This window comes from Acanthopagrus latus, chromosome 4 (assembly GCF_904848185.1).
Source record: "Acanthopagrus latus isolate v.2019 chromosome 4, fAcaLat1.1, whole genome shotgun sequence".
Taxonomy (NCBI): Eukaryota; Metazoa; Chordata; class Actinopteri; order Spariformes; family Sparidae; genus Acanthopagrus; species Acanthopagrus latus.
Window position 1 is genome coordinate 20,982,136 of NC_051042.1, and position 23,255 is coordinate 21,005,390.

Below are 23,255 nucleotides of genomic sequence, written 5' to 3' on the forward strand. Positions count from 1 at the left end.
GGGAAATTATGTATTATTTTTATCTTGTGTCAGTGCACACCGCGTTCGTCACATCAGAAGACTGATTTCAACCTATTGGTGCAAGTCATGCATGGCAGATGTAGCGAGACGAAACAAAATAAAAGATGTAACAAGACAAAAACAGACAGTCTGTCCTCTTCCTGCATTTTCCTATTTTTGGAGTTTGTTGACGTGCAACAAATTCCTTACAGTTGCCTTACCAACCCAAAGTATTAGTGTTAGTTAGTATTAGTGAGGGATGCTTTTTCTTCCAGAGCCTGTATTTTTGGACTTTTTTTAAAATGTATTTTTTGTCAATTTCTTGACTTTTTGACTTTGATAGGACAGCACTGAGAGGTGACAGGGAGTGGGATGGGGGAGAGAGAGGGGGGATGACATGCAACAGCGGGCCAAGTGACAGACCTGAACGCTGGGCTGCTGCAGCGAGGACAAAGCCTCTGCACATGGGACGCCTGCTCCACCAGCCAAGCTACCGGGACTACTTTCTTACTTTTACACGAGTAAAGACGTTGAATCAGTACTTCTTCTTTTACCAGACTGTTCTTTCACTGAGTAAAAAAATGTGTGTACTTTTACTATTTAAATGATTCTATCTGATAAGTGTGGAAGTTTCGGATTCACCACTTCAAACTTTGAAAATATTTTTATGTCAAATAATAATCTGAAAGGACACTGGGGGTGTCAAGTATATGTCATATAGTAAAAAAAAATACTCAGATCCCTCAGATTAGAGTACAGTACTTATTTTCCTGCACTGACAGCTACGCACAGCGGAAGACGGACTGATTGACAGATTGTGTGAGACAGCTGCAAAGAAGAACGTGCTGTCAATCTTATCTGCATTCAGGTGTAGAATTCAGAATAGCATCTGCTTGAAGACGACGGCGGGATTCATGAAGCTGACGAGAGGACAACTCTGATGTCTGTGATCTGCATTAAACCACACAAGTTGGATATATATATGCTGTTCAGAGCTCTTTATGTTTACATAGACAAACTGAGATCTTTCAGAGATCTACATTGAGTGGAAAAATAATGATCAATTCGTCTGCTCGGGAGGATCTTGTATCAAATGCAGCTCTGTGTGCAGGAAGACAAGAATAGAAATAGAGTTTTGCTCCAAAGCTCATAAGATGTCTTTGTCAACTGTGCTGCGGGAGCGGAGGGACAGAGTCTAAATCCAGATTGCAGTGATTAGACATTGTTGGAGTTTGTCTAGTGTGAGTTCACAGTCTTTGGTGTTTTTCTTCTGATTCAGATGAAAGTGGGTGTCTGGGATTTCTCAGGTCAATGGTGTCAGGGCTGGCTATTGTCAGTAAGCAGTCAGGAGGCAGACTATTGTTGTCACAGCATAATGAAGTTTAAATAAGGTATATGTGTCCAGTCTAACCTAATGTACTATGAAACAAGCACAGATTAAATACCTGTCAGAGGTGTGATTAAGTTTTAATTAACCCATGCTGTCCCAGACTCTCCTTGTTCCTGTGTGAATCACTGAGCCAAAATGTTTTCATTTACTCCTGCCTTCAAAACAGGTTTCTTGGCAGTGCCCTGATTCGCTTTGGAGGGATATACTAGCAATTCTAGATAGTTAGATACGTATCAAGATAGTGTACAATAGATAGAAAAAAAAATAGAAAAAATAGTGCCCAAATTGTAAGATGTATAGAGCAGCTGTAATTATATTATAATTGGAATCAGAATCAGAATCCTTTTTATTGTCATTGCACAGTGTACAACAAAATTTTTGCAGCATCCAAGTATTCATACAACATAAATAGAGTAAAAAGCACAAGTAAAAATATAAGATAAAAATATAAAAAAGTTAAAAAAAAAAAAATAATAATTATGTACAGTGTTTTTGTATACAATACAATGACTGTTTTACAGTTACTGCACATTGTCCTTGGGTGATGTGTGTGTGCGCGCGTGCATGCGTGTGTGTGTGTGTGTGCGCGTGCATGGGTGTGCTTGCATGGGTGCCTGTCATTGTCAGTGCCCGTTTGTGTTCTGTGCAGTGATGGCTGGTGGAAAGAAGCTGTTTCTGAGTCTGTTTGTTCTGGTTTTGATGGACCTGTAGTGCCTGCCAGAGGGTAACAGGTCGAACAGGTGATGTGCGGGATGGGTGCTGTCTCTTGTGATTGACTCAGCACTGCTGAGTCAGCAGGATGAGTAAGTGTCTTTGAGGGAAGAGAGGGGCCATCCGATGATCCTCTGTGCTGTCTCGACCACTCTCTGTAGCCTCCTCCTGTCTGCCTCAGTGCAGTGGGAGAACCACACCGTGATGCGGTAGGTTAGGATGCTCTCGATGGTAGAGCGGTAGAAAGTCACCAGCAGCTTCTCGCAGATGTTCTTTTCCTGAGCACTCTCAGGAAGTGCAGATGCTGCTGTGCCTTCTTGATGACAGCCAAGGTGTTTGCAGACCAGGAATGGTTATCAGGGATCACGGTGCCCAGATGGGCGAAGGTGTGGAGCCTCTCCACACAGTCGCCATGTATGTAGAGGGGACATGGATATGTCCTGTGTTTCCTGAAGTCCAGGGTGATTTCTTTTGTCTTTATGGTGTGTGTTAAGCGTGTACTGTGTAGTTTTTGAAAATGAATTCAAACTCAGAATGGTCATATCAACATTATGAATAAGGTAAATATAAAACCTCAGAAACATGTATTTACATAATTAAATTATGATGGCCCCGCGACCCTGCAGAGGATTAAGCGGCGTACATAGAATATGTACAGATGATGGATGGATGGATGGATGGAAATTATGATGGTATGTTCAGAGAAGATTACCAGAACAAAGCTCAAAGTGAGAAAGGTGGCTACTTAAAAAGTTCCTGCAAATATAAACAACAGCCTTTAAATTGTGTTCACCCTTGAGGACAGTTTGTTCATTCAGTTTATTCAGTGATGAAAATCAATGAAGATTTTTCCCTTTTTTAAAATGTATTCATCAAAATTTCTATCGTGGTTTTCCAGTCTGTGACTGTGACCTTCCAATCACTAGACTACCCACGCCACCTCCTGAGCTACAGCTGCCCCAAAAGACACCATTACAAGTTAAATTGATTAAAGATGAATCTGCAGAAAATATTAAAGTCTGTCCACACTACAGAATTATTTGTCTTATTTTTCTCTGCAGTAAACATGAAGTTACCAACAGTGAAGTAGCTTAGTTTCGCTAAATATGCTAGCTAGGAAACAGCTAGCTTAGCTCTGTCAAAAAGGCTGCTTTCTGGATTCAGTTGCTAGGCAACCAGCTGAGACTCCAGGAAGTTACAGTTCCTGGCAAAGATATCAACCATAAACCAGCCATGATACCATGCACAAATAATGGATGCAACTTCTGGCCAGCAGAACACTAACTTGTTCTTAGACGGATGTGCCAGTTAGAATATTCAACTTCCCCTGAGCACCGGAAGTATCACCCATAACTGTTTCCCCAGTTAACTCATGGATAGAGCACCCTGTCTAGATGATGGTAGGTGGACTTTATTACCTTTGGACAGCACTATTCTCATTAAAGTCTTGGAAAGGAAAAGACTAAGTGCATTACCCCAGAATGTCATTTTAGTAATTTTTCATTGAGAACATCAGGTCATGAATTATTCAGTCTGGAAGGTTGGGGACACAAAATGTTGTACGTCCAGCAGAGATTTTCATTCAGGATAACGTATTCAGCCGGCTTGACTCAGCTTTTATTCAAACTAAGTAAATCAAGATCATGATCAGTGATTGATTCAGTTGCAGCTGATGGCTGCATTAAAGAGCAATAATACTCAAGACGACTTTCTTGCAGAGGCCGACAGCTTTAACCTCTGCAAGAAGTTACTGAAGGCTGAAAGCAAACAGACTGCAGATAATACAGTCAATACCCATTTTCACAGTTTAATCTGATTTATAGGCTTCCTCGTGGAGCCTCATCCATCACTGTCAAAAGCCAGTTAAATTGTAATGGATAACCTGTCACAATACTTACATCTTCTTACTTGTTAACATGTATTGAATATAACAATAGTGGTACAAGAAAAGCATTGTGAGATCCCAGCTGCTCAGGCAATGAGCCTTATGGCTTTTTAAAATCTGCGCTGATGATTTATTTGACAGACAGCTGAAATATGTCATCTTCAGGCTCATTGTTTCAACTGCTGGAAGCAAAGTGACTATTAATGACCCGCAGCGTTAAACTGGGGAAAGAAAAATGACATGCCGACAAGTTGATGCTTTGTAAGTTCATGCAAGGGGCTTATCTCACCCCTTTATATCTCACCCTTTTGAGATCTTTCCAGTCAGGATGCTTTCTATTGCTACTCTGCGAGAGTTAACAAGAGCCTGTCATGGGAAATTCTTTCTTAAGGTGTCTTATGATGTATAGCCATTCCTGTGCTTTTTCTTCTTTTGGAGATGTGTGATGTCCAAGACAGGTTCTCTGTGATGTTGATTCCCAGGAACCCCAAACTGTTCAGCAGCTCCACCTCAGCTCCACTGATGTAGACTGTGGTGTAAGTCTTTTTCTGAAATCAACAATCAGTTCCTTGGTTTGCTGACATTTAGCAGTAGATTGTTCTCTATGCACCGCTCTTTAATCCTGGCATGAACTCTCAACATCGTTTGTATTCTGGCCAAAATAATCAATATTTGTACAATGGTTCACAAGATTGTGTGTAATGTGAAACGTGTTGCACACAGCATTCCTGACTCTGCAGTTACCCTCACCTCTTGGGTGCAATTCAGCTTCTTTCAGCTATTTCTTTTGGTTATCCAGCCAACAGATTAACTGGTTTAATTCTCTCTCATAGCTCTCGTAATCATCATCGTCTCTCTTTCAGCTTTAAAGAATTTCTGTATTACACCAAAGTAGCACAGACAGACAAAAATTATTTTCTAGCTAGTGGAGCACTCAGAGCCGGAGTGCCCAAATCTTTTTCCCTTGGAGGGTCAAAAGTGAATCTTAATGGGGGGCCAAGGGCCAAAAGCAAGTACCTGTTTTTTAATTGTCTTGGAAAGAAGGAAAATGGCACTTGAATGCCAAGTTCCCTTAATTTAAAGACTTCCTGCACAAAGTGTGACCGCCAGACATGCCTATATTACAAAAAATACTGAATAAAGGTGACCCTACACCATCTTTACCTCAGAAAATTCAAACAGCAACAGCATTGCGTATATTCAAAACATTAATTTCAAATCATTTTTAAACATCAGTCCGGCAAGATTGAACCTTAAGGCAGGCCAACTTTACGGGATTTAGAGGTTAAAGATATGTTTATTTCCCTCAGGAGCTGGTGGAGACCAAAATAGAGCCTGAATAGTAACATTCTTCAGGTGGAGAGAAACGTGACTCTTACAAATGCTAATATTGCTTTGTAACTGCTAGAACTGCAGATCAGAATAAAAGGTACATCAACTTTATGAAGTAATATGTTTATTATGTACAACCTGTTTTGACCACCAAAGGTATTTTAATCAATCTTAAATCAGACTGTATGCTATTTAAAGCAGCTACAAGGAACTTTGTTTTTTGTTGATTCTGGCGACCCCTGTGGAAGAAACCGGTAAGAGCATCACCGCCTCCTGTGCTAAAGATCTTGATCTGACTTGGGTACTCGTGTTTTGAAAGCGAGTGAAAGAAAGAGGCAATGCAAAAGTTCTTCTCGCTGATGGTCCTGTTTGAGACTGTTTTATAACTTCCTTCCAAGTACATTTCAAATATATAAACGAGTATTACATTTTTACTAAACGATTGTATCTGAAAGTATCTAGTGAAACCTTCATTTACTCTGATATATTTCAAACGATTTTTTTGGAAGAGGGTTTTACACGGTATCATCAATACCAGTGTCTGCCTGGCTGGTTGGAGATGATTTGCCTTTCTCTTTCAGCCTTTTCATCATGACTTCAGACCTCCACTCCCCATGTGGAGAGCTTAATTTTCCGCTGTAGCCAATCCCTTATTCACCATCATGCTCTTTTACTTCGGGCGCGGGCGGGCAGATATGCACAAAAACAAATAGATTTGTCAGCCGCTTCATTTGCATAGGTCGAAATATTCAAGCGCAACATAAAAAGGGCAAAGATTAGAGGTACGTCTGCATCTGTGGGCAATTACATCCTGACAGTTTTTTTTCTTCTTTTAGACTTAATATGCTCACCTATGGTCTGATGCCTGAGGATATCTGAGAACATGCAGCCATGGCAACACAGTTACAACTCAGATTCGCTCTCACTGAAAACAATTAACACTGACATTTATCCACATGTGAAGCGTTTTGGCTGCGTGGTGAACACAAATTTCACACCCACGTGCATTGTTCTGCTAAATCTGTTTTTCTGCTTAAGCATTCCCTCTAACACTGTTGGCTTGCTGCAGGTTGTAAAGCGCAGCACTCAATTTATCTTTGGCAGGGTTTATGTTTATTTTCAACTGGGAAGTATGCACTTGGACTATTCCCACTCTCTGTTTCTGTGTTTCGTGTGTCGTCCTGTTCGCTCCACGGTACTGACAGCCTCCCCTCGGCTACCTGTGGCTCACCTGCAGGAGAGAGAAGAGAGAGAAAACCTCTCTGAATCCTGAGGGGCGTTCAGATATTCTCACTTCTGACAAGCTGCTTCCTTTTGCCATATGGTATTCATCACCGAGCAGATTCCCCTGATCACACCGCGGGCACTGCCAGGAATATATTCCTCAATGTTTTATGTCTCCATGTCGGTGGCAGAAAATAATGACAAGACATGATAAGCTGCCCCTCAGAGCTCCACAAGAGGCAAGAAGATGAATTATAGAGGCACAGAGGGACACAGAAGCACAGGCAGAGAGTGAGAGGTGACTTAGATTTTATTTAGTTAGACATTTCAGTACATTTTTTTTTTGTCAAGAGTTAGATGAGAAGATCTATACCACCCCCATATGTCTATGGTATATAGCTTAGTTTAGCTTTGCATAAAAACTGGAAACAGGAGGAAACAATCTTTGCCCACAAAGTAACAAAATCAGCCCGTTTGATCCTTTGACTGATATCATTAAATCTCATTTGTTCATCCATTCAAACTCTGACATGAAAAAACAATTAACAATTAAAACAATTAAAAAACATTTTTTATTGGGTCTTCATTTACGGCAATTTTTCTTGGCAAGGATCCGTCACTTCCTTGGCTTAGGGTTTTGTACAGATTTAACAGACAAGATATTACTTACCCCTGATTCTTGTCTTTGTGCTAAGCTATACTAAGCAATGCTAAGCTAAGCTAAACTAAGCTAACTGACTGTTGGCGCTGTTCAGGTATGAGGGCGGAATCAACTTTCTCCGCAAAAACAAATAAGTTTGGTGCTTGTGCTGGTACAGGCGCTTAAATATTATTATTTTGTGCACATAGAATAGTAACGAAATTATTCTGTGCCTATTGTAGATATAAGGAGGGAAAGTGAAGGGAATGAGGGGGAGAGCAATTTGATTATAAGAGGGACTCTGAGATAAATTACACTGTAAATGTGTTTTAGTTACCCAGTACATCTAAAATAATAATAATCACTGTACACAAAGACATAATATAGTTTTTCTGACCAGCTGGGACTTTCTTGAGTTGAAAAATTATCTTTTAAATTGACAAATATCAAATGTGAAATTTGTGGCTCAATTCAAACTTGATCAAACATATATTTGTCTCTCGCCATTGACTAATATATAAATGTTTTCAAAATAAGGTCCCATGGGGCTCACTGAAAAGAGCCTGACCTCAACTCGGTGTTTACTATAACTGTCTGAAATGGATATGAGAAGCAGATCTGGTATTTTGGCACAGTTACCACGGGTTACATAGAGTTCAAGTCGTGTTGTATTGCAGCTTTTGTCCCTTTACAATAGCTTTGTCAGGAAAAGGAGCCACACTACATGTAGCGATAAGTTTAGTTTTGATCATCACATGGCTCTTACATTGGATCTTAAAACTACATTACAAATATGTATCTAATAATATGAAAATATCATGATTATCGGCACTGTTGCTCCGTTTTACCCATTTTCAACTTACCCAGTAACAATACTAATTATAAAATAGAGGCATAGTAATTAAAAATATGTTATTTCCCTCTTATCCCCAGTTCATAAAGTACATTTAAAAAAAAAACAAAAAAAAACTGACAATCTAAATGCCCGAGGACAATTACACTGTAAATGACCTATGGTAATCTAAAGCTTTTCTACACTATAACCAAACAGCATTTTTATGACAAAATAATCCACTCACGAAGCTCCTGCACTTAGCAAAGTAAAGATAATTAAACCAATTTAACACGCACAACCACAAAACTTTTGGGACTCAAGGAGGAACATTCATGTTCCCTCAAATAACTGCACACTGTCCTTTCACTCCATGTTTTAACTGCAAATGTCTGTTATATACAGCAAGTTCGAGATTGAAGAGGCACTCTCCCTGAAAAGCCTCTCTCCAGTAACAAATTGCTCATATAAATACAGTTTTCATGGCAGTAACAGCCGTTAACAGCAGGAGATGAAATTGTGAAAGCTGGATCTCAAAGAGAGGACCAACATATTATCGCCCGTCTCCATCAGAATCAGGCCAGCACTTTTCTGAGCCGTTCAATGACTTGACGCTGTGGGACACAATTGGATGTTTCCACATTTTCAGGGATTTAAATTCTCTGCAGTGTGCTTTGTGCCAACCTTAAAGGAAAAAAAGTTTTAATTTATTTTGTGGAACGAGATGATGTGTTAAATCAACAGGGGTGATAAATGTATGTATGATGATAGAATATTAAGCAAATGTACACACGCCGATTCCCCATCGTCAGTCATTTTAAAGCTGAAAGCGATGTTTGGAGAGTGCAGCAGTGAAATCAGGACATGGGGTCAACCCGAAGAGGGTGTAAGCAATGTGCTTGGGAATACTGTTTTGTTGACTTTCTTTCATTCAGAAGTTCGAGCGTGCAGCGGCGCTCTTATTGCATATATTAAGACGTGTTAGTGAGGGAGGTCCTTTTGATGAAAGTGGGTTTCCATGTATATTTAATGCCATGGTTTGCACAGCCCTGCGTGAATGTGGATGGTAATGAGGACTGGCACGTTGAAAACAGGCTGTGGCACTCATCTCCTCCCCAGGTGCTCGCAACAGTCGGAGCTGAAAGCAGCCCCATTTCTCAGCTTCTGCCCCCCGCATTTGTCATTACAAGCGAACAACATCATGCGTGTGACTCTGGATTTTTCTCCATGCCGTGTGTGCGCGCGCGTTTTAGACTGTATTTTTTAATTAAACTCCCCTTTATAAAGGTCAAACCTATGGTGACTCTGAGAGCTCAACACAATGCAGTGTGCTGAAGAAAACATGCAAATCCTGCTCTGTTTTTGTTCTGTTCACTGCAGCATATCTGTTCTTGACCTCACACTGTTATGATTTTATGTTACGTTTGTCAGGCGAGGATGTTTTCGACATTCATTTGTGTTTTCTTTATTTACATGTTTTCTTAAGCCACAGTGCGGAGAACTCATCAGGCAACCACAATAGAAAATGTACTGTATACATGCTGACGCCATCAATTTTCGCTGGAGTCCTTTTTCCCTCCGCGCTCCTGTTTGGTGATTTCTCCTGTTAATCTCCTGATGTCTCACTGATGAAGATCAAATGAGTGTTCCTCAGTTTTTTCTGTGGGAGTAATGTTGCTGGATGTCTGATGTGCTTCACTCGTCACTGCGCTCACTCAAGTTTTCATTTTCAAGCAATTACCTCTGTGAATGTCATGTTTTATATTGTACTCAGCACTCACCTGTAAATGAGATCTTGATCTCAGTGAGACTTCCTGATTGAATAAAGTATCACCAGTACTAAAGGAAACATGCTTCATTCACACACTTGTTCAGATTTTTTTGTGATGTAAATCTTATATATCGACTTTTGATCTTTTTTATGCATGTTGTATGTTTTGTCAAACTTCATGATATCAGATTTTCACAACACAATTACCGTGGCCTCAAAAAATGTATGGCAACAATATTGTTACGAGAGCAGAGATAAAAACAAAAAAAAGCTCAGTCAAATTAATCTTTAAAGCAGCAGTTGTTGTTGTTTATCTAACTTCCTGTCCGTTTTGCAGTTAGCGATCCCCGCCCTCCTCTCTGCACCATCACATGAGCGCAGAGCGGTAATTGTCTGACATGGCAGCAAACAGGAGGATCCTGCTCTCTGCACATTCACAAGCAGACAGAACCGCCCCTCTTTATAGAGTTCTCTGTCCTGATTGGATAAAGAGGGCAGGGATACCAGACAATGTATTTCTCCTCTACTGTATGAGCAAATGGGTGCCAAATCAGTGTTTACACTAGCGTATCGTATGTGTATGTTAACATATTTTGAACATCTCATTTTTAAATATCATGGTTATTGTCATTATCGGTACATTGCACCAGCCCTAAAGGGTTACATGAGGGCTGGGGCATTTGCTGATACTCCTTCTAAATCTCCTCTCTAGCACCTTGTTGTTGGCATTCTTGACATTACCAATTCTTTTTGGTATTGTTAGCAGATTCCTGCTCTTTTCATTAAGATTTGATTGGCAGATATTGGCTTTAGCAACAACAATGAAGAAAAGGCACTCGCACTCAGAAGTTTACAGGAGTTATTTTACTGTTACATATTACAAATAATTGGAAATATCAACACTTAGAAAATAATCTGTCATTTTGGATTTGTTCCAACATTTTCCCACGACTATACAGCTGAATCGCATAATAAACCTACAAACCTGAGACACTAAATCAAAATAATTACAGCAGGGACGAGTTCAGAAAGCTTGCTACACAGTAGCAAATATTAACAGTACAAAAACATATTGGACCCAAGTCAACAAAAATCTGACTGTACTGTATTTACCACAAAATATACTAAATATTCTACCTTTTCAAATCTGCAAAATATTTGCCAACTCTGGCTGATCGTGTAGGCAAAATAAAATGTTTAACATTTATGATGTGATGTCGACTGCTTGTCAGCGGACATCGTGGTGCTCAAACTAACATTTGTTCAAACGGGCACCACTTTTCCGTCGTATCCTTCCACACACACGCACACACACACACACACACACACACACACACACACACACACACACACACACACACACGCTGACTCACGCATATACATGTGCACACAAAAGAAAACATCTCCATCCAGTCCGGTGTGCTATTCACTGCCGTGTTCCTTTCAGCAGTTGATTATAAGGAGCTGCTAAACAGCACGTTTGTGATGAACCATTTCTGTCCAGTACATTTCTGCAGAGCCAGTTGGTAGCCGAACTCATTGTCACTGCTCGCTACAAGCTCGAGGCATCTCTTTGATTTCCTGTTCTGAATGGATCCTCCCTGAAAAGATAAAAGCATGCTGGTTAAAATTGTGCCGGCCTCCAGAAGAACGATTTGTGCACACAATATATCTCGCCTCCTTTAAGCCCACACTGCTGCGGACGGATGGGGATGTAAGCTGCTGAAGTGCCGTGTGCTCTGGGCGTTTTTGGTTGAGTCACACTACCGTCCTCACTGGGCCCACCAGATAGCATCATCATGGTTTCAAGGCAAAACCAACAATGCAATTGCCAGAGTAGTCATTAACTTTCTCCCGCACCAAGCCAAAATTTGGAGGGAGTACACTGGATTAAAAGTGCTCGAAAATGGAAAACAAAAGCGGAAAACAACATCTGGTGCCGAGGTGGAAGAGAAGCTGGAACAGACAACCTCACATCACGTTTCAGAGCCATTAAACTATAGTTTGATCCAATTCAAATACATTTAATCTTCCTTCCACACATGTATTAAAGACATATAGAAAAAAATCTCTAATGTTTCTGACATGGCTTTTGCAGAAAAAAGTATAACGATCACATTAAAAAATCACATCTGTTCCTTCTACTTCGTTAAAAATCCCATATGCTGACTGTTGGACGATTCGTGATGTCACAAATCATGCTCTTAAAATGTGATTTTTTAATGAGCACTGAGAACATTTTCACTTTCAGCAACGAGTGTGAAATAAGCCTTCTGGTGTCAGGTTCAGAGCACAGCTCATTCTACACAGGGAAGCTTAAACATTCTGTCTGAACGAGAAGAAAAAACTATCTTTTGACCAGAGGGAAACTTTAAATAAGTGAAGTCAATTATTTAATTGACTGGTGGGTGAGAAATATGTCTGGAAGAAGAGAGAAACCTTTAGCGCAAAAAGAAAGTAAGGTCCAACAATTTACAAACTTTTATATGACAGCTGTTGCTGTCATAGTCTGAACAGAGTGAGCACATCAGCTCAGTGAGAATATTCCAGCCTGTCCTGATGAAACCAGGCAGGATTTTCTCATTACACTGTCACGGCTGACCGACGGCAAGTGACTGTATAGGAGGCCTTCAGCAGTCAATACAGTGTGTGGAGAGCTGTGAGGGGAGAGCTCTTTCCAACACTATAAATGGAGGGCTGACAGGGCTGTGGGAGGAAGAAGACCTCACGACTGGACAGGTTACACAGACTGTGAGCTATATTATTCTTTCTGTACCTTCACAGGTGTTTGGCCTGGTCTGTGAGGTCCAAGAGACATTCCTTTTTATAGATAACAGATTGGTAATAACTGCCGAGAGTGGGCATTTATGGAGCACTATGTGAGCCAGCCCATAAATGCAGTGAATGGAGCAATCAGGGGCCTTTTTCCAACTGAACGGTATCAGCTCCATAAAGCCAGATTTGATTCAGATCCGATATTTATTGAATCCCCACTGTGGGTACAGCAGCGTTCAGCTGAGCTGTGAACAAGTGACCAGCAGAGATTACAAGATTATTATATATTTATGAACTGATAATATCTTTACCATTCCCATGACAACTAAGTACCTCCATCTGTTGAGTAAGGCCACAAGTTCTGGTTGAAAGCTTTGCAATCCTTACAAAAAAAAAAGCATATGAATTTACCATGTTGCTAAACACACTTGATCTCATGAGATCACGTGTCCATGTGGTTTAGCACATGGGAACTTTTAACATGTGATAAAAATATTAAAATCATGTATGAAATATTTGGGACACGGGCGCTTTTGCACAAAGGGACATGTGGTCTAAGAACATGTGCAGGATATGGGATTACATATAAAACCCATGTGTATATCCATGTTGAAGCCATAAAAATGTCCATGTGAATATGAGATCACTTGTGAAAGCTATCAAACATCCTTAATCTCGTAATTTCATTAACCGGGCCTCAATTTGTAACTTTGTTCACTGATTTGGTTGAAACTGTGCCACAGTATTATAGCGTGAAAAATATGTGATCACATACTGCCACATGTGGACAACATGGGAAATTTGTGTGTTTTTTTCTGTAATGGAAGCAACATGTCAGAAATTAATTTCCTACAATGCTGCTTTCAAGGTCAGCTCCAAACCTTCATTACTAGATGAACTGATGAGTTCATATTTTACAAAGAGGACTTTTTAGAATAGGTTTTATGTGTAGAGCAGAGAGTTTGAGGCAGAAAACAGAGCTAGGGAGACATTTTCAAAAAAAATATGAATTGATTAATGTTTTGATGCAGACACAAGCTCCACTGCACTTATTTTCTAGGACTGGGGAAATAAATGTGTTTAACCTCCTGTCTGTGTGTGTTAAGCCCCATTCAGAGATGTTGTTGATCTAAAATATGTGTTTTAACCTTTGGGCAAGAAACCAGAATCAATAAATGTCAACCTTTAGGGAAAAACAAAAGTAATTTGTTTGTAGCCTGACCATGCTCTTTCATTGATGCTGTAACATGTTGAGTGACCCACAGTAGCCCGTGTACTGTATGCTAATAAAGTATTGACAAAACCAAGAAATATCTGACAGTCTTATGCTACAACTTATTTGAATACAACATGATTTTCAGGCTAGGACCACACAGTTGAAGAGGCAGCAGGAGCTGGTTATTTCAGTTCAGTTGCCTGGGACATTCAGAGGGAGGGACATGAGGTAAACATACAGTGTTGACTGAAGATGACAGGTGCATGCAGGTGTTCTAAAAGCAGGAGGTTCATGTTGGTTGTTCCGCTTATCAGCACGGTCAGCAGTTGGAAAGAAAGCAGAGGGTGTGACATAAAGCTCATGGAGGATATTGAGGTGCTTTAAAAATCATCAGCAATGGTTTGTCGCAAAATTCCGACTCCACACAGCTGGTTAACTGTCAAAAGTCATTTGAACATCATGGTTGCAGCTTGAAAGTTAATCTAACTAAACTGGTAGACTGCATCGGCCCCATGCATTAAGTGGTGGGTGAATGTGACTGCCAAGATGGAACAGCAGTCTCTGTGGCGCTGTGACTTTGTGACCTCACGCTACATCACCATGTCAATATTTATTCCTAGCAGCTATTTTGGCACATAAGACTTGATTTAGCACAGCTGATCCATTGTTAGCAGTGCTGGTTCAGGCATGTGTGAGCTGGCCAATCAGAGGAGACTAGGTATTTGGTGGGGGGCGGTTTCATAAGGGGACAGGAGCTAAAACAGAGCGCTTCAGACAGAGGGGGAAGACTGCTGCATCACTAGACAACTGATGTGTTTTTACGTCACCTTTAATATCAACTTATAACTTATTAAAGATCCCATCCACACATGTATTCAGGCATACATAACTAATGTTTAAATTATCAGCTTCTTCGTGCTTGTAGCCACATCTCCAGTGAGCACAGAGAAACATGCACTTTGAGCAATGAGTGTGAAAACAGCCTTCTTCTGTTGATCTGCACATAGATCAGTCTACAAACTGAAGCTTAAACATCTAGCATTTAACATTTAACAGTTTTGTAGGTAAACTTACTATACATCAGTACAGATTCTTAATCTTGCCCACAAAGACCTGATTGGCTGACTGTTTCTAAAGCTGCAGCAAAAAGCAGTTCATTAGCACAACCCCAGACCTATTTCAATCCCAGTACAAATCGAAGAGTGGGCGGCGATTCAGAAGCTTGGAACGAGGGCAAAGTAAAAAAACCCAGAATCCCTGAAAATCTGGAACATAAACTGATAAAAGGAGCTGCTCTGAGTTTGACTCAGCCAAGTTATCTACACAGCGTCTCGCCGCTGCTTGTTAGAACAGCCTCCGGGAGTCAGCTAATGAATGTATACGTGAGCATAAAGCATGTGGGAAGGTTGTTATTTGATTTAGCGTGCTTTGGTTTGTTAGGGTTTACATTACATTTGCTCTGCTTTACACAGAACTGTAGGTATTTGTTAAAGAGAAATAAAAAGGAATCACCCACACACCCACACACACACACACACACACATACATACCCATAGACCACACAAGCAAAATAAACCATACCACACCATACCGTCCCGCCCACTGAACATGTGTTAGCTTTTCTAATCAGAAAAATCAGCGCCTGCCAACATATGACTAATCATTACATGCAAGCACACAGTTAATTTCTCTCACAAGTCTGGGCTTATCTCATTTACTTCTTCGTGGATAATTAGAAGTCTTTACAGAGGATAAGGGAAGTGAAGCGATTTTGCACATTTCACTGGGAAGAGATTAAGAACATCTCTAGTTAATCAGATTTTGTCCAGAACGGCGCAACATTTGAATTAAAATATAAAAAATTGAAACCTTCGCTCTCTCTCTTTTCTTTAATTTGCAGAGTGCTCCGTTTCCCCAAGTCGCGGCGGCTGCATCAAGGCAATCTCTCTCTGTTTGAGCACTTGACACTTTGCACATGTGCAGTCAAAACTGTATCAATAATTGATGCCACATTTCAGAGACATGATACACTCCAGCCGAGCTGATATGTTCCAATCCCACCTCCTGAATTATACAGAGTTAACAAAAATAACCACTTAAAGTTCAGTGTTAGGGTATGTGGCGTTCAAGTTCGTTTGTATAAAACCTTTACACTGTAACACCAAGTAGACACACCAGAGGTGGCAGGGACAACGACAAAAGAATATTATATATTGTTCATATAATGTGTAATTATATATAGGATTTTATACATATTTGGCTGAAAGAGGAACAACAAATACAATTAGAGCCACACTGACAGCACACACACATCATTATGAGGTCTTCTGAGCTCAAATCAAAGCATGCAGTAAATCCGATTCATCCGCTGTCATGGGGCATTTTGCAAGGTGGCTGCTTGTTCTGTTAAAACACAGTGTAAGCACAGAGCAGCTGATCAAGAAAGACCATCAGTAGGACTCCTCTCGTCTAAATGAGTTTGCAGGATTGAGGGGGAACGCGGAGCTAAAAATCTACCTCCCACAGTTTTGATTTTCCCATCACATTTAACAAATTACCTTCCCTCACTGCTGAATATAAACAGAGAACTGAAGGTGTGGGCTGGGGGGGGCTTTTGTCACCTGAGTGAAGAGCCAGTGGAGCTTCATGCGTTTGGCGGCGGCGTAGCTGCACTCGATGAGGCGCGGTCTGCTGTTCACATCCACCAGGCACTTGTTGTCATCGTCGTCAACGGTGGGGCTGAGGAGGCCGATGTGGAGCTGCTGAGTACTGGTGTAGTACACATTCTGCAAGAAAACACCACACCCCGCCGTGAACGATGTGCACGCTGCTGTGCTGTACATTTGCACTGCTGAGGTTGACATTTAGGTAATGGCCCCTTCCGGAGCTGCATGTGGCCATACAGGTAATAAACTATGCAGCAAACGAGGCTCGCTCCTGGGTTGTCTTTGGCTGCGAGAAAAGAGACATCCATTGAGCCGATCTACATACACTAAATAATGTGTATTTATTCGGCTATCCTGAGTGAATGGAGGACAGGGAGAAACGAGGCAATGCACAGTAAAGAAGCTCATTATTAATTCAAGAATGGGGAGAAAACCTGAATAATTGTGCGCTCTCTGAAGGAATCCTTCCAACCGCTTTTTTCAAGGGCAGCTTTTTCGCTCGCATAAAGCTGACAAAAGCGGAAAAATCACTTGCAGGAATCGAGCATGAGAAGCATGTTCTGATTTCAAAAAAAGGAATGGGCTTTGTTGTACATGCATGAGAGAGAGAGAGAAAGAGAGAGAGTGTAAATTGTATTTATACTGAGAACAACCATGGTGTGATCAAAAACAGTGAAAATATGGCGATGGGCGATATATAAAAAATAAAAAGGTATGGATGAGAAAAATACACAAATAAAGAGAAAATATAATTACGATAATATTTTTTTAAAAAAAGCAACAAAAAACAGGAGATTAAGTTAGAGCCACAGTAACTTCTCTTTTACATGTTCCAGGACAGGAAGCCAGGTGTTGTAGAATTTGCTGGAAGAACTTTACAGCCTGTGCTTTCTTTTTTTTTTCTAACCTCACACAATATAAGACATCCCTGATTCATTGTGTGTGAGAGGGAGGGGCAGTGTCTTTCCATTTCAGGAGGATTCAGTGCATGAAAGCAGCGCACAGAACGCTGAGAGGTCACGCTGGAGTTTGCTCATCAGCGAGAACAATACCGGAATTTCTAACTTTGATAAATTACCTCGAAAAATATTGATGTTTGATGCCATCTGGCTAACAACAGGGACAAATTCAGACACTCATATTCAACACCAGAGGAACTTGTTTTTTGTTTGTTGTGCTGCATTAATTTATGTCTGACTGTCGCTTAAGTCTCATTGTTTGTCTGTTTTCTAGGTTTTTGTGGTTTATTTTGCCCCCTTTTTGTGTTCTGTGTTCGGTTTTCCCGCCTGTTGTTCTCACCAACCTGACTCCCCCCCCACCTGTCTTGAATCTGTTTTAGTAGTCCAGCCCTGTTCCCTGAGTTCCTCCCCTATCAGCTTTCTCTTCCACACCTGCATGCCATCTCACCTCTTTAGCCCTTCCCTCCCTCCAGCGTTATCCAGCCTACCAGCCCCTTCCCTGTTTCTAGTGTTTTCCCTCAGTTTGTATTTAGGCCCATGTTGCTCGCTCACTCTTTGTTGGTGTATCTGTTCATCTTGCCGTCCTGCTCTGTTCTGGTCCTGTGTCTCCCGGTTTCACCTCCTAGTCTTTCTTCTTTCCTCCTCCATCAGTTATCTCACGACCCCTCAGATTTATACAGCATAGAATGATAACAGTGAGCTCTGCTTATGTCATATGTGACAATTCGTCCATCAGAGTAGGAAGTAGGATCCTTGTTGTACTGGTACTTTTAGTTGAGTAAATGATGTGAATACTCTTTCCACCATCAGCAGCTTTGAACAAACAAGTTTGAAGAAAAAAAAGGAAATGAGGAGGACACATTAATTAGTTTTCCTGAATCCAAATGAAGCAGAGGCGTAACAAGAGTCTGGGGGAATAAGATTCATATCAGAGTAAAAATTGGGAAGAAAAGCAGGCATTTTTTAATAGAGACCATCTGCAGATGTCTTTCCATGTCAAAGACTGTTTCTGAATATGCATCCCCCATTTGCTGTCAGGGCACTTGCAGATATTAAACATATAAAAATCCGGGCCGTATTTGCTTATTCTGCTGCGTGTCTCACGCTCACTCTCATCCTCTCACTTTAATCTTATTTGTCTGCAATCGCCCAAACAGCCTCCTGCCTCCTTCACACCAGCCGTTACACAGTCTGACTAGCGTGATTTCTTTTTTCTTTTTCTTTTTCTTTTTTTTATTGTGTTGCTCATTTCTGGAGCGGCGCTGACTGCCAGGCTGTATGTGACTGTGGTTCTTATTGTTGCTGTGCTTAAGTCGGTGTGTTGTAATTCTGTTCTGTGCTGTATGTTTGCTGACTACACGCTCTTGTGAAGTCAGTCACGTGTTGTGGATTGTAAAGCTTTGTCGTTTCCCTCCTTTTCATGAGCGCCTCCTTTTCTTTGAGGTCTTTAAATATTTACCGCAGCACCTCCGACACAGAGTCTAGCTGTACAAAAGTACAGTTGGCATGACTACATACAGCAAACATCAGTCTGTATGATCATAGAGGCAAACCAGGGACTAATTCCACTTGATGATGTAACGCTAGAACATAAAAATAGAGCAGACTGGATTTGTCTTGCAGAGGAGATCCATAATCTCATTAGGAACGCGGCTGCTACTCCCATCCTTTGTTTGATATGCCTGGATTTACGAGAGATTTATGGCAACAGATTTATAATTAGCAAGTTTAAACTTTTCAGGGTCTCCGAGCGGGCAGCAGACGTCGACTTGTGGGTTTTTAAAAGGAAAAAGTCTCAGCTTGATGTAAATATCAATACAGGCGCAATGTCTGTGAAACGTCCAATAAACTGACTTGATTTCAGGAGGATAATGCGAGGATCAAGCCTCACTCCATGCAACAACTTTACAGCTGCCACGGCAAGGTTAAACAATCTGCTCAGACATAATGGGATGGAGGGATCGATAGGAGCTGGAAAAAGGCTGGAGAAAGTAAATGCTAATCAAGCTGTGCTAACATTTGAAATCACTTAAACACCCTGTTATTTGGGCTGAGATATATCCTGAACAGGGAGTGTAAAGACACAGACACTGACTGATGGAAAGCACATATAATAAGCAAGCAAGAAACAGATCTGGTGTCTGTCGGGCTGACTTAATCTTTAATCCTTGTGAGAGAACATACTGGACTGTTTAACAAGTCAAATGTGTTGAAATATAAAGATTTAGATTTATGTGATGCCAGAAACAGACTATTACATGAAAATATACAGAGGTTGTTTTTGACTCCTTCCTTTGAGAAGGTATAAAATGTCACATCTTCTGGAAGTCAATCACTTGAATAACCAACTGCTGCTTACTGTAGCTACCATTAGCTAGTTAGCTGTGCAGACTGTAGTCAGAGCAACCAAGAGCACTGGGGGAGTGCTGGTGTTTCCACTGTCTCTACATGAGCTTTGGACCTGGATGGGCCTCGGTTAGCTGGTCAGCATGCTAACTGTTAGTACTTTGAATGTACTAAAATGAATGAACCAAAACGCTTGAAAATTGCATCTTTAAAAAGTCAACAACAAGGAAGCTCCTCACTCCCACAGAAAACACTGCACCTGAAACGCCTCTTCAGCTTTTAATTCTGTGACTTTGTGACATCACACTACATCACTATGTCACTCATTTGCATAATTTTATTCCTAGTGGCTGGAAAGGCATGTGAGAATTGACCTAGCACAGCTTCTCTGTTTTGTCAATGCTGGCTCAGGCATGTGTGAGCTGACCAATCAGAGGAGACCGAGAATTTTGGGGGAGGGCCATGAAGCAACAGAAGCTACTACAGATGTTTTAGCTGCAGCACTGCACAGAATGAGAAAACTGATGTGTTTGTTTTAGCATTTAAAGCAGATTAACCTATACTAGCAGTTAACCAAAATACAATCATGATATGTAATATGTTTCCTTGAAGATTAAATGATGACAATCAGATAAGGAAATTTAATTTCACAACTCCATTTTACACAAACTACTCTATAGAGGATGTGTTTGGTCATGGAATGTGTATAAGTAGGGGGGTAAAAGTGTATTTTTTTTTCTTGTACAATTGTTTTGGGGGAATTATACACTGAAATGAATAAAAATGAAATTCTGAAATTTGCAGAAAAATGAATATGTCTGTGTGATATCAAGAAAATAAACCTTTTGATATTAAACCCTAGACAGCTGCAGATAGAAAACAAACGTTCATGTTGCGTCTAACTTTGTGTTTCGTCAATATTGCAGCATTTCGTTCTGAGCTGGATTCATTGGGGACGTGTCAGCCCTAACTGGAGTCGTATGAAAAATGGAGAAGAGTTTAATATGCATCTAAAAACATGGAGGACTGTTTCTGTAAAGGGCCAAACTATAAAACCTGTATATGAGGCTAAAGCTACTGAGTTTGATTTGATCTGAAAGCGGAGAAAAGGCAAGTTATTTTTCTCTGAGATGGAAAAGTTTTATTGAGTCAGACAAACCCAAGATGGAAATAACACAACACAGAGAGAGAAAGAGGGAGAGAGCGTGTCCTAACCTGAGGTGTCATCCCGTGACAGAGATACAGGATGGGTGTGTTGTCATTGTCGGGCCCCTGGTCCAGACACAGATCATTCTTCAGGGAGTTTTTCAGCTGACAGACAAAGAGTAAACACACACATAAACAAAAGTATGAACTGTCAGGGGATCAAATCAGGATTCTGACACAGTCTGCACGCACAAGCAGTCACATATCATTCCCATTCAGGTAAAAGCATGAAGACGTTTATGTTCATGTGAGCCTCTGATACCATGTGAGTAATGTTTTTCACTCTGAAAATGCACAAGATGCAGACCTCTGTGATCGACAATTCAAGTCCATCACTATGTGTGTGACCCTCTAATCACCTTGCTCATCTTGAAAAGTGAGTGTTTGTTGAGTGTTGAACTCTCGTTGTAACTTTTACTGCTGCTTGCTTACACTCATAAATATATAATGTTAGAGAGACAGATTAGAAGTTTTCATGAGCTTACAGACAAAACCTTTAAATTTGTTAGCAGTTATTTATAAGTTCTGGGAGATTAAATAATTTGGGGTAAACTATGTTTTGAAAAACAAAAAAATGGTGATGTTTTAAAGAATATTGCTGCGTTCTGTTTTGAAAATGGAAATTCAACCATTGATGAGTTAAGATAAGAAAAACCTTTGTTACAGAATATCCTAATAAGATGGTGGTAAAATGATATATTTTGTATTAATGGTCATTTATACCCTTTACTTGTTGAGTTTCAGACAGCCCTCTCTCTTTTGTTCCATCTGCTATAGGCTGATCTCTGGTAACAGTGTAGGTTATGTGGATCTTGTGCTGTGTTTTTATATCATGTATCTTACCGTGTATATCTATGTTTGAAAGTTTGAGTCTGCTCTTATATTTATGTACTTGTATGCCTATTATTGATTGTTGCTCTGACTGACTGATTTATGGTCCATGTGTTTAATAAGGAACCTAAAAACAGCCTTAGACACCGCGGTGAGCGAGAAAGCATACCTGAAAACGTTTGGCGAGGTGAAAGAAACACCTCCCTCACCCCAATTTTAATATCAGGATGGAGGAGGATTGTGTTCTTGGAGAGAGGTTTTGTGGCTTTAGAAAAAAAAAAATGATGGGCTGCGAATTATAGTAAAAAGGAATTGCTGACTATGTGTGATGTCCACTCCACAGACGAAACCATCTACTGCCAAAACACAGTGAGAGCGAGGAGGCTGCATCTACCACCTGCTCTCTTCAACTCTGCAGTAGGCCACATTATTTCTCCCACTGGGTAAAGAAACTATTATCATATCATGAGTTTCGCCTGCTCTGGTGCTCGCTGTTAATATGGCAATGTTTCCCCGAGATTACGTCAGTTTGGACAGGTGTTTATAAAAGGAAAAAAGAGAGAGGAGTAGGTTCAGCCTAGCTCATTCTCCGGGATTCACATAAACAGATTCAATAAATTAAAGGATGTCTGAGAAATTACGGTTGAAGCGGAACCGATTGAATCATACGCAGAATCCTCCTAAATTCATCTTTACTTTATAAAAATGGAAATCAGGAGCATCACGCTTGATGAACATGACTCAGACTTTGAGACCCAGAAGGTTATTCATGCACATCATGACAAAGGTCTGCCTGATTGCAAGTTAGAAACTGCGCCGCGGGGAGCTCCAGGGATGGTGGTTTGTGTGTGTGTGTGTGTGTGTGTGTGTGTGTGTGTCTTGGGGGAATTAGGTAAAGATGTGAGATCAGACGAACAAAGCTCAGGATGATTCAGCTCCCCATTGGCTCGGGAGACATCTACTTCATCTGATAATCAGTAAATCCACATGGTCCCGTGCAACTGCTCAAGTTAAGCTATTTCTAGCAGCAGAGAGTGGGAAAACTCGCAAATACGCAACATTGACACCTGCGGGGACGACATCAGACATTAGCAGCACAACATACAGCACCTTCAGCTTCTGTTATGTGGCGCATTTGTGAATGAAACGTAGGCGGAGCATAGTTACAAGAGGGATTTAAATCAAATCCCTCAGATTTGATTGTATTCCCCTCTAACGTGGGCTTGGCTTAGCAAAATACAGAGCTGCAGAGGACAACAGGCCTCCACCTGCACCTCACCCACATTTTTTTTTTATAACAGGAGGAGGATGAGGGAGGACTGAATACATTAGACTTGGAGCATATTTTTTTGGAAGTGTGAAGTAAGTTTTTTTTTTTTGCCAACAGAAATCATTTCTATTTCCTGTAACACTCCTCAAGCCACCGCGACCGACTGGTCCATCAGATGCTTGTCGCAGATATAGAATAACG

General features: G+C 40.7%; 1 protein-coding gene across 1 annotated transcript in view; it reads right to left on the minus strand.

Moving 5' to 3' along the window:
• Positions 1-10,633: 10,633 nt before the first annotated feature.
• Positions 10,634-23,255, minus strand: part of galnt18b (UDP-N-acetyl-alpha-D-galactosamine:polypeptide N-acetylgalactosaminyltransferase 18b) — an 80,982-nt gene continuing 68,360 nt past the window's right edge. Inside the window, exons 9-11 of the mRNA XM_037096612.1 lie at positions 20,963-21,058; positions 16,398-16,562; positions 10,634-11,386 (exon numbers count right to left, since the gene is read on the minus strand). Of these exons, the coding sequence (XP_036952507.1) occupies positions 11,240-11,386; positions 16,398-16,562; positions 20,963-21,058 (408 nt within the window). The 3' untranslated portion in view covers positions 10,634-11,239. The remainder of the gene's footprint in view (positions 11,387-16,397; positions 16,563-20,962; positions 21,059-23,255) is intronic.